Source organism: Anticarsia gemmatalis, chromosome 1 (genome assembly GCF_050436995.1).
Source record: "Anticarsia gemmatalis isolate Benzon Research Colony breed Stoneville strain chromosome 1, ilAntGemm2 primary, whole genome shotgun sequence".
Classification (NCBI taxonomy): domain Eukaryota; kingdom Metazoa; phylum Arthropoda; class Insecta; order Lepidoptera; family Erebidae; genus Anticarsia; species Anticarsia gemmatalis.
In genome coordinates this window covers 5,904,838-5,917,719 of record NC_134745.1, presented here as the reverse complement: position 1 = coordinate 5,917,719, position 12,882 = coordinate 5,904,838, and the positions used below count along the sequence as shown (strand labels likewise).

Sequence of the window (12,882 nt, the reverse complement as noted above, 5' to 3'; positions counted from 1 at the left end):
TTTATATTCATCGTACCAAACGAAAGCTGACAGTATCATGTTCAGACCTCTTGGTATATTGCCACAAATTGGTACTAAAGTACGGTCTGTTGATTCATGCTACACGCGCGAATGATGAATAAACATCCTCTTAATACTCTCTGAGATTTGATTCTTCAAATCAAAAGCCTTTTCCGTTATTCAGGCGATGCTGTAAAAGAGGACACTTTAGTGGGGTTTCTTATTCATGTGTTAACCGGCCGAGTTGGGGAGGTCCGGCAGCGTATAGCTTTGTTGATAGAAGAAGTGTTGTTGCAAAGTGGTCGGTTGTGCGGGAGTCTTATCGCGGCGTTGCGTAGTGGCGTATGTGCGTAACGACTGGACGCCACGCCCCCCGACGTCTTCCCACGACGGCGACTGTTAAGATGCGCGCGCATTCCTGTTCTCGCGTTAGGGCGAGATCACATCTATTGATATTTTTGCATCTTTTATTGGATTGTTAAACGTTACTGCGTCTTTATTGTTGGGAATTCTAAAGGGTTGAAGCGAAATGTTTTAGGGTTGAGATGAAAGACGACAAAATAGACAATTATTGATTTAAACCCAGCTACGCAAGACCAAATCTTTTGAAACGCTGACATCAAGAAAGATACAATAGAAACGTATTTGCGTTCGCAAGATTATGCAAATGAACTTTATGTGAACCATTTTGATTCTTTATAAAAACCTCAAATTACTTCCTGGTAACATATTTTATTCATCCACATATCTATCCAGTAAATTAAATCCCATGTGATTGTTATACATCTGACCCACCAAGTCATAAGCCTGTAGGGACATCAGAAATCATGAAATTGCAATATGGACCATGTTATATTGCAGGCCATAACAGACGCGTTTTCATGTAATAAAGAAGCCGACTCATAAAAACTAACGGCGTGCCCTCAGATATCATAAATAGTCGTTTGTAGTCGGTATCTGATGTGAGCGCGCCTTAACATCGTGTCGTTCGCGTGATGCGTTGGAAAAATCTGTAGCTAGAATCAGCAGCGCAGCGCCGCGGTTCGGTCGCCGAAACTAAACGTAGTACGTCACGAGTGCGCCGCCGCTGCCATCTAGCGGGCGGCCGGGAGCGTATCGCCTCACCTGCCTCTCGCGACATTTCTCCGTCGCGCTCGCACCAGTGGCACGTAGAAATAACCTCAAAACGCTGATCGCGGACCAACCAATCACCAAAATATTGCTCTCGCAGTATTAATAACAGTGACTACGACTTATAAGACGTATTACAGTGTTATGAACGTGACGTAATCCCGTCTCAGTTCTGGATTTGCCCCTACAGTGTTGCTTCACAGTGATTTTGGCAAAATCGAAAGTTTACAGGACGAATGTTCCTTTTGGTGGGCTGTCGTCGGGCAGCCCCCAAATTTTGTGCCATAATGTGGTGGTTTATATTTATTTGTGTTTTAAACGTTAAAACATTTGGAGTATTCGCGGCGAACAACAACACTACGATATCTGAGTGTAAGTATTATTTGATATTTGTTTTTAATTTGATTGTTGATTAATTTATGCATTGAATGATAATGTAGTTGAGATTAAATTGTGTTCACTGTGTTGTGATGTAGGTATAATTATTGGGGGGTATATTGGTAAAGTAAACAAAACTGATGGCATTGATAATGCGATAGCGCGATCTTTTTAACAGCTGGGAACACTTTGTGTGTTCGATGAGTGTGCTAACTGGCTTATTCATAGTCAAACAGGTTTGTTACGTGCCCCACTGACGTAAACACGTGGTACGATATTTTTGAGAATTGTTTATGTTTTTAAAGCTGTATCAATAGCAGGCACCTGATAAGGAGATAAGGCAGAGAATGTCACGCCATACCGTGTGATATGTTGTGTTATATAAACACGCCCACTATGGAAATTAACAATGACTTTGTCTCTCTCTAGACATTGTTACAACAACTAATGATAAATGTCATGATTATAATAAACCTTGTTGTTTATAAATGCAGGCTTCTGTATAAGTGAACAGCATTCTTAAGTTGTATAGGTTTATTAGGTTTTCTAGATGAGTTTACTATAGGTAGAAGGTAGAGAATATATAAGCAACAACAATTATTGTTTATTAAAGGAAATATAAACATCTGTAGCTTATAGTGGAAGAAAATACAGAGAGGACACACGTAGCTATCTAAATAAATAAAAAATCAGACCATTTTCAGTATTCATAACTACCAAGGCAGTATTTTTTACGATTTTAGGTATTTACAAAATCTTTTGAGTTGTGCAAGTAACATGTATAATAAACTGGCCCAGTAAGCATATGCAATTAATTGTTTCCAAATCGTTCCAAGAAGAGAAACCCATTAACGGTTTAGTACTATACCCAGTCATTCAAGCATTACAAAATTAATAAATACAATACACATAGGTACATCTCTTGTTGATTCTCAAACCTTGAAATTACTTCTGAAAGAATATGTTTGCTATATATCCTTCTAAATACTCTTCTGTTAAAGATTTTAGGTTCTCCCACAGGAATTGCTTGCCTTTAAAACATCACATCAACATCGGTTGAAGGTCTCCTACAATAAAATGACCTTTACAACATCTTAAATACCGCACATACGACTTTTTCGTCCCATGTCGTTAAAATTCTTAATACACGAACAATGCCGGCAATTTCTACAGCAATTATTATACCCATCTCTCTCTTACAACTGTTATAAGAAAAGGATAGACAATTCTAACTGTCAAATTACTCCTAGTCTCGTCTTTAACGTAAAACATCGTCGGAACAAACTCCTTTTTTATGGGCAACAAAGAAATGGTTTGATTTGGCCGACCAATTCTTCTGTCCCTTTTCTATTGTTGTTATTAGAAAGAGATAGACTGGTTAGATTGTTTTGTGTTGCACAGGTTACTGACGTTTTGTTCGTAGTTTACACTTATGAGCACGAATACTGTGAATACAAATAAACTATGTTTCAAATGTTTACATCGACTCTTTCATTTGGGATTAACTTTTATAATATTATAGTTCAGGATTCTGATGATCCTTGTAAAGTTTAACAAGTTAAAGTTTATGATACTAGGTTTTGTTCCTCACGTGAACATACCATACCCAAATGTACTGAACTTTATGAAAATAATGTCCTAATTAATACTTGCTCTCAAATCTTGCGGTAGTCTTGTATGGTGGACTTCACAATTTAACCAATTTTATTCCACCTTTGGAGCCATCTTTATTTACGTAGTGGATATTTTCATTACGTGTAAAAAGAAAATCAAAATTCAACAAAGGAGATAAATTGAACAAAAGACAGTTAGACAATTTACTTAATTATTTAGTTAATGATTATATTATTTTACGAGGTTGCGCCTGCGCTACTCGTGGTTAAAATCTGACTCACAGTAGACAGTCAAAGCGTCAATGAAAAATTTACTAACAAACTATGATTCTAAGAAACTAAACTTAATAAATAGAGCTGTATGACTTCATATTTATTTTCCTTCACGGGTTTGATAAGAACTACAGACATTATGTATGCACAATGCACATAAACTGGTTATATTGGAATTAAACGGATAGTTGTCCGTCATACGTTGTAATAAAAACAGCGAGCGTATTATGTTTGTACAAGATATTCAAGGTCTTGTGTGGTTTGCTGTGTCTGTTCTAACGTGTGCTATACGATTTGTCTTACTATGACACTTTTAAACCTATCATTTTATACGCATTAAACGTCTTTAAAACATTGTTCCCGAACAGTTGATACTATGAGATCATACTGACGTCATCCCCGTTCATTGATACTGGAGGTGCGAATTGAAACCTACATTTGAACATATTAGCTCTTCATTTTACGCGAAACTGTAAATTGTTTGTTTATGAACTACCAACTTGCACGGAGAACTGGCTGCATACGTCATACAAATACCATTTCGGTTTAATTTGTATTATGCATCGGTAACACGTGCCAAGAGACGGAAATAGATGGGAATAAACACACGAAAGTGACCGTAGACACTATGTTTTCCTGATCCAGTACAAAGTTCGATTGTTGGGCGAAAAGCCAATCTTCCAAGCGTATATTCGCAACACTGTTTAGTTTTTTTTGCACATATTATAACCTTCCCGACAAATGTGCCACATATTAACGCTACAATAGCGGTCAGTTAATGTGACAAAGAGCTGCAACCGCTAAATGGGCGGTCGGACGAAAGTAGTTAGTTATACTGTCTCAATTTTGGCGCCCCACAGCACAGCTGACGCGACGACCATAAAAGTCCCGCTGATGAAAGAGCACAATCCCATTGTGATGGCTATAAAACGGGCTTTGTGCCCGGAGGAGGCGTCATTATATGAAAAATGAAAAACGAATCGCACTTGTCATATTCAGCTCTATTTTATAAGAGACAGGTCTTCGAGAATTCGTTCATTGATAGATTTTGTTTACGACTCCATTCTCTTCGTAATTGTAAGCAATTGGTGCAATTTATATAAAAGGCTCGTGTTTGATTTATGTCAGGCTATTTTTACTCGAGCGTAAATGTCTGACAACTGGTTCTTTATAGAGAGCGACAGTGCGTCAATAAGGATGACGGTCTATCGAGGGCGTGATTTGATTGGTCAATGAGTGCAATGAAATGCATAATACAAAGTGAACGCGGAATAACCGTCACATAAAGTCGTGAGCAGTGATTTACAGTTCGCTGAGCGTATTAATTCTTATCCTTATTATTGTGATTATCCGTTGATCTTATTCTTTGGATGGTCGTTTGTATAAGTAATACATATGCAATAGAATGGTAATGATGGGAACGAAGCGGGGATAAGTAACATAATTTGGGAAGCAATGAGGACCTTTGATACAGCTAAATAAGGCTAAGATAGGAATATACTTGAAACGAGTTGAAGTAACCTTTTTATTAAAAACAAATATAATTGATTGCTTCATTGAACTGACAAAAAGAATATGATTTTAAAATTGTTAAAAGTTCCACTTCTGCAAGATTGCGGTAAATATTAATTACGTTTTACAATATGCGTAAACAGCTTGCTTCATCGCGGTTTCGGAGTACTTAACCGAACCCAATTTCGGAGAACCATGGTATGTTTTTTAACTAGGAGCGAAAATAATCAGTACGTAGGTGGAATTGGGGTTAAGTACATCTCGGTACCGTGGGGACCAGCTGCAAAACTCGAAGGGACTGCAGATTAGATAAGATCCCACTTTTTGCCTTCGAATTTAATGAAGGGCGCACGATCTGCAAACGTAGCACGTTGGTCCAAGGATCCAGTTTTTGGCCCAAACTATTTGTAAGTGTACTTAGTCGAGGGACCGGATAGCCGATTTAATTTTTTTCGTTAAAAGGAGTTTTTCCGCGTCCACGTTTAAATAGGTTGACACTTTTTTTTGCTGTCCTCTTCGTTCTGGTGTCGTAACGAAATAAAATCGGGTGTTGAAAATCTGTACTTGACGTTTGACCGTGTACAAAAGAGGAAGTCAGGAAGATATTTCGTTTTGTTACTGTCGTAAATAATAGTTTGCTTACGATGACGCGAAAACTTGTTTGGTTTGCAAATGATAATTATACAAAAATGTGTGAAGTTGATTTACGTTTATGTATTTAACACACGTGTAAATAAGCGTTTATCAGTTTTTTTCATTCATTAGTTTGTTATGACCATTAAGTCTTTTTTTGTGACATTGTTAACAAAACCGCACGTTCTCGTGCTTCTAGCGTTAATTTATATACATTCAATAATGAGGATAAAATCTTGTCATTAATTACACACCTTTAATCTTTGATGACATAATCTATGAATTATTGTTGGTACTTTCGATAGCTTATAAGTAATTAATGAGTAGACTAGCTGACCCGCGCAACTTCGCTTGCGTAACCTAAGAGAATGGGTCAAAATTTTCCCCGTTTTTGTAACATTTTTCGTTGCTACTCCGCTCCTAATGACTGTAGCGTGATGTTATATAGCCTATAGCCTTCCTCGATAAATGGGCTATCTAACACTGAAAGAATTTTTCAAATCGGACCAGTAGTTCCTGAGATTAGCGCGTTCAAACAAACAAACAAACAAACAAACAAACTCTTCAGCTTTATTATATTATTATAGAATGATAAATAATTAATCAGATTTTTTAATACGCATTAGATACGAAAAAATTAATGCTATATTTAACAACGATCATAAAGCAAAAATAAATAACTGTTATTAAAATTTCTAACTGAATGTCACATTTGGAATGCGCAGAATTTAATTGCCGCAATTAAGAAAGTCATTTAATCATTTCTAATGGTGACAATTCATTTTGTTATTTGTGTTTGCGTATTACGTTGTCTCATTTACTCATATCACGAATAAAAGAGATAGAGCTATAACCTTTGAAATATGCGCACACATAAATAACTAAAGGTTTATCATAACAATACTATAGCTAATAAAAATCTATAAATATACCACTTCAAACTGGTTTAAACTGTATCGATCTAAATTTATATCATCATCATGACTTACTGTTATTTCAGTGTTGTTTTTCGGTAAGTCATTTTTCAATGAAAATTCCTAGAAAAAAAATTATCAGCTTTGATTTTTATAGAAATAGCGACATTCATATTTTAAAAACTAAATTTTTAAGTGAAAAAGATATTATTGAATACATATTATTATGTCTTTCTAACATATTTCCTTGTATGATAGATCTTAAGCATATGGACGAAACTATTGCTATTTACCGGGCACAATTCCAAACGACGAACTTATTACTGAAAAACCCAACAACACGTGTCACATACCTCCAAAAGTATATAAACAACACAAACGATTCCAAATCTTTTACAAAGCCGTATTTATCGAAAAGATAATACCTAGCTCAGCAAAGAAAAATTGTAGCGTCGTTGTTTAAGACAGGTTTTCTCCAGGGACTTACGAATCGATGAAGTAAGCTCTGGTAAAAAGTAAAATCTTATTTGTACAAGACTTATTTCAACTTGTTTGTTTACACGTAAAACAATGTTTCACAGACATATGATTATTATGGTACCCGAGTGCAAAATTACTCGTAAATGTTTTGTGAACTGACGTCAAGCTTTGTTATTTAAGACAATATGCTGTTCTTAGATTATTGTTTTAGCCATTTTCGAACATAATTACAAGCTTGCTATTAATATATTAGTTGAAGCGGAAGATATGTACAATTTTTTAAACCGTTAATGATCGCGTAAGAATAATCACGGTCGTATTAAAGTGGCGACATTTAGCTTTTAAAATAAAAAAAAGTATTCATATTTTATTGGCTCAGATAGAAACTGTTCACTTGGTAGAAAATACTCGGTTACAGGTCGGTATTGGAACAGTGCCCGAAACGTGACTATTGGTACACCCACAATCATATTTGGTCTTAATATTTGCATTCTTAACGTTAAAAGTGTATAAAAACTTGTATAATACGAAATTATAGTTGTTTTTCTTTAAAAGAATGCCTTTGGAACATTTTTGTGGAGGCTTTTAAGCAAACATACACATGCCGAGAGAAATTTCGTTCCACACACGTATTTCTCGCTCGCGTGTCGTAGGTACAGGGAAATTTACAGGGTAATAGCAAAATATAATTTTTCCCCCGTCCAATATCACCGCAACAGTGAGCCCAGAGCCATCCATTACTAGGTGACGCGCGATGAGGGTCCCCAAATTGGTTATTTTAGCGACTGCGTACCAACGCTATGGTCGGACAAATTCACCAACGGATTTCTGTGTACGATACTCTTTCTCTTTTTAATATGGGATTTCCTTTTCGCGTGTAGGTGTGTTTTTTCGGCACGAATCAATTTCGTTAATGATGGATGATCGTGATAGAACGTCCTAATTTTTATAATGATGATGAATGACAATTTTGGTCGTCGTCCTTAGCATATACCGATGTGGATTATCCGCAAGGAAATAAAGAGGTTTTATAAAGTCTTGCTGCTGGCAAGAAATACCAAGAAATAAAGGAGTAAAAACATTAAATTTGCGATTATTCAAGTAAAATAAATGTAGTAAGGTTTTTTCTTGAACGTTAAGTACCTCCTGTCAGTGGTGTGGAACCCTCGGCGCCTTCTCACTTGTTTCTAAACTTGTACTAAGATAGGTATTCTTAACTTCAAATGTTCTTATTAGACAATTTACATATTTCCAAGAATGTTCGCGTAGGGCGCACAATTTAAATACAGTATGTTCTAGGTAGTTAGGCTTGAATATAGTTATAATTGAGTTAGTAGCGAGTCTACTCAACTCTTCCATTAATTGCAAGCAGCTTGTATGTAGTACAAGTTTTGTTAAACATGTGCTACATAGTCCATGTAGTTCATTTGTTCTAAACTTATTTATGTAGAACAAAGATCTACTAGTGGTTAGTTTGTTTCCAGTACATTTTGTGTTGCTAGGGGCGAAGGCTTCTTTGGACTAAGAATGAGTTGTGATTCTCTTATTGGAAGGAATCAGTTTCCTACGTTTTTATGAGCTTTTTACTTATTTGTTTATTTTTTCAAAAGCTGTGTATGCTTTGAGTTTACAAAGAAACCCAGTACTCTGAATTATGTATGATGTTACATTTTTTTAATACTCATTCAAAATTCAAATTTTCAGACACTCGGAAGTTTTTAAAAGGCGTCACGTACAAATCCTGCAGACTGTTTTAGATTTTTTGAAAATGATCTGATTTTGGCATAATGCCAATGAAGTTCAGGCTAGTTTTTTATAGTTTCCTAAAATTGTTTCATATGTTTTTCTTTTTAAATGATTATTATTTGTTTATTTGATGAAGTCTGCAAACACGTGTATTGCATGTGACTGCGGCGTATTCCCACGTAATAGTTCTATTGTGGGTTATGTTTTTGTTTGTTTGCACAAGACGAATAAATTGACATAATGGGAACATAAAACACAGATAATAATGTCATATTATTAAACTATATCAGACAATCCTTGAGCAAAAAAGAAATTGAGTTGTTCAAATAGGACACTATTTTCTTCAATATCGTTTGTTTCGTATTTATATATGGTAAATAGCCACTAAAGGTTGGCTTTTCGGTATTTTTATTCGTTTTATTGGTCGTTCTACTTGTGACCATACGATAACCGCTCAATTAAGGGTCCGTTGCCAAGTCCAATGCGACACTTAACGTTGACCTCGATTCAGTATTGGTCCGTTGTCATTAAGCCTCACTGCCTCTGCCCTTTGCTATCCCGTCATACACATAGACGTTCCTATAACAGGGGTTCAATCGGAAGCAATTATGAATTTGGACGTTCGATTTTAATCTCTTTAATATTTGGGATAAGTTCGATTTTTGTTTGCACGTCACTGCAGTATGGGATGTTTCTCTCCCCGGTTACCTATTTGGCTTCAAGCAAGTTTAATTGTGGCAACTCGGACATTCAGTACATTTCCGATCATTATTGCTACATTTTTGTCAATGGTCAACTGTGTCATTCATTTAACCATTTTATATAAAACCTTGTTGAAATTCAGGTCAGATCCTATCAGATGGATATAATAAATATGGAGAGGGGTATTGCCTTGCTAGATCTTCATTCCTAAAATATCTAGGTATTCCTTTGACAACATTCCTGAGATAATCTTAGCAAGCCTTGCTAAAATAGGACCCAGTGCCGAGCGCTAAAACGATTTTATCTAAGCTAGAAAATCTTTATGTAAAATATGACAGTCACAAAACTTGAAGCAAAATTCTCAAGGAACTAATAAAATTGAACGGCGTGCACTAAAAGTCTTTAAGACAGCTTTAGATTCCTCCCGCGCCAGTTCAAATCTCGTCGGGAGGGGGTTTACCACAAAGTTGTTGTTACAATGCTTTGCGGTAGTAACTGTGTCTCTACAACTATAGTTAATAAAGTTCCGAACAAGTTATTCATACTCACTAATGAGCCAACTCATCGTACATTTCTCTCGGCATGTTCTCAATTACGTCGATTCAATTGTAGCGCTAGTTGCTTCCATTACGTAATTGTACTAGTTCAACAGTCCTCCAAATATGATTGTGCTTTAGTACATCATTATGTTTCAGTGAAAAAACTGAAATTTATTCAGCATTTTTCGGAATAACTAAAATATTTGGTCTTTGTATTGAAATTTTAGAATTTGACGTAACATTTGCGATACAGCGTCGCTTTGCAAATATGCTCGTATTCCGTAAGCGTATTTAAATATGGAATTTTAGAACGAACTATTCATTAAAATGCTTTACAAACTGTAAAAATAGTGAAACATTTCAATGTAGAGAGAGAAAATTGCATATGGAATGCTCGTTACAAGCGTGGAGTCGTTTGGTTCAGTGGAATGGGCCCCCGGTCGCGCATCCTGGTGAAATGGAAAAAGTAACGCAACTTACATAGTTGCAGACGTATGGTGATAAGACACCTACATAAATCCATATGTTTCATGAGCGAACACATTGTAGTTTTATCGACTCATAAAAAGAAGGAAAACATGTTTCATTCATGGTCAATCATTCAGTTATGTCAATAGGGAAAATCTATTGTCTTAGTTAATAACGGCTTGTAGTTTAATTGGCAGTCTATTGTCCTGTTCAATCATATAATATTACTATTTATAATAGACTAATTCATTATATAGTATTTACTTTGTAATGAAATTTTATACAAAATTAATTGTAAGTTTAAAAGTAGTTTCTAAAACACTTACATATGACAATAATACTGTATAACAATAATAATAGTGTAGAATATAAGTCAATAGAAGAATCTGTTGTTATTATTTTGATTCACTTAAAACTACGCTCAATAAGTTCTGGCGGACAATTTCTCTTTTGTGACGGTGTCGATACTTATACATCCTGTATAGTGAAGTTGGCTACTTTTTCGTGGACTTTCATGAAATTTTGAACAAGCCACTTCGCAAGGCGTGTCGGTATCTGAAGCAAAGTTTGCGCATTAGCGGAACCGGAAAAAGGGGATGAAAAAGTTGACGACAACTTTTCACAGAAAGACACTAAAATCGCGAGGCGTTCGGAAAAGTTACGTCCAAAGTTAATAGCAAAATCATTCGTTCGGTTTTAAGGTATTTGTTATAAGTATAGATGCTAACGATTCATTGACTGAACGGTAGAACGAAACTTCGTCAAGGCGACAAGAATTTAATTTGCATTCATATCTGATTGTACAGTTACATCGGAGGAAGCAAAGGGTGAGCTGTTTCATCCGGTCCGATCGGGGAATTGAAATTAACATTATCAATCATTGGGACACAATCGAAAGGATTATATTTCAGGCAAACTGAAAATGCAGACGTTCCGAAAATGAGCAACTAACGAGAATAGTTAAACGGACCTGTAATTTGCATACAGATTGGCTTTCAGGGATAAACGGTCCATTTGTATTCAAACGCAGGATCCGAGCTCAGTGGTCGAGGAGCATTTATCCAGTTCAGGATTTAAATCGGCCGCAGTATCATCTGCTTATCAATATCATGTGCTTCCGTTACTCCGCTCGGTCTATCTTCCCCTGCAGTTATTTTCCAATCTCTTAAACTCATACTGGCCATTTGCCAATTTCCGTTTTTTAAGCATCAAATTTGGCAAGCAGTTGATTTTTGCATACATTTATTTGACTTAATTTGTATAAACGACATACAATTTTATTTTACTCAGTTTTTTATACATCCAGTTACTTATGCTGTTGTATAATTCACATTATTTCCACTAAAACAGCTCAGACAATAAGCTGTTCAAAGTGTTGACGTTGCTTTTAACAGAAAATATAATAAGTCAAGTGCAGTTTTTTTTTAATCCTTTCATAATATTGAAGATGTCAGAGGCTTCTTCATAAGATCGTACTGTCAAATAAATATTACAGTTTTAATACCATCTTAATAGTAACTCCATCAAGTAATTATAAGTTGCTGAATAGTTTTAGAAATCTAGCATTTTAAGTATGCCATTTTCAGATTGTTTTGGCTTTGAAATGTGTCATTGTGAGTAAGTAGTAGTTATTAAACAAAATAAAGTTAGAAAACCTCTTTATATTTAGAATAAATTTATGAATTTAAAAGTAATAAATTGTTTTAAATTATGAATTCTATGACTCATGCTTGTAACTGTATAAAGTGTATGAACAATGCAAATATCAAATCAAATCCTTTATTGGTTACTAAGCTAAGCTATTTACATAATGACGTCTTTCTTATATTAAGATGGTGAGTAATATCTAATTGACTGCATTGAATGTTAAAGACGTTCAAAACAATATAGTACATTGATAAGTCTTGCAAATATTCAAAATGTTCAACGCATTTCTTAAGAAATTGACTAGATCCTTTAAAAACATTTTCTGAATAACAAAACACTATATTCTCCAAGTTATTCCTAGGTTGGTCAAACAATAACCATAATAACAAACTGGCCATTGTGAAAACACAATACGAAAGGTGAATGACATACGAGCAGACAAGACAGCCGATACCAGTGTTGAGGGGAACCAAAATAGAGCAAATTCATGTACATACATCATTCATGCCATCCAATATAGTACCGACGGAATGGGATTTTTCAGTTTTACAATATGCATGAATCACTCGGCTAGTTGAATTTAGATCCGAATTTTAGCTTTTAAAATTGTATTTTTTTACATTTTAATGAACCTCATATGAAAGTCAGGTTTGAAATTCGTTAATACATTTTTTTTTATAAAACCGCGTTTTATACATACAGCATTGACAGCATCAAAGTTGTGAGTAGTTCAATATTGTTCATAAGTCCTTGTTCATAGAATAGATCACAACACGCACACACTGCCCACGCTTCCCTTTTTCATAAGAGACGCGAGATTCTGATGGTATTGCAATAATTCCCATA

General features: G+C 35.3%; 1 protein-coding gene across 6 annotated transcripts in view; it reads left to right on the top strand.

Moving 5' to 3' along the window:
• The first annotated feature begins 1,041 nt into the window (after positions 1-1,041).
• The window catches only part of LpR1 (Lipophorin receptor 1), a 178,779-nt gene continuing 166,938 nt past the window's right edge, over positions 1,042-12,882 (top strand). The window contains exon 1 of one of the 6 annotated variants that reach the window (XM_076114731.1): positions 1,042-1,503. In XM_076114731.1, coding sequence (XP_075970846.1) covers positions 1,368-1,503 — 136 coding nt within the window. In that variant the 5' untranslated portion in view covers positions 1,042-1,367. The remainder of the gene's footprint in view (positions 1,504-12,882) is intronic. The other 5 variants (XR_012959492.1, XM_076114703.1, XM_076114681.1 and 2 more) reach the window with 5 other exon arrangements.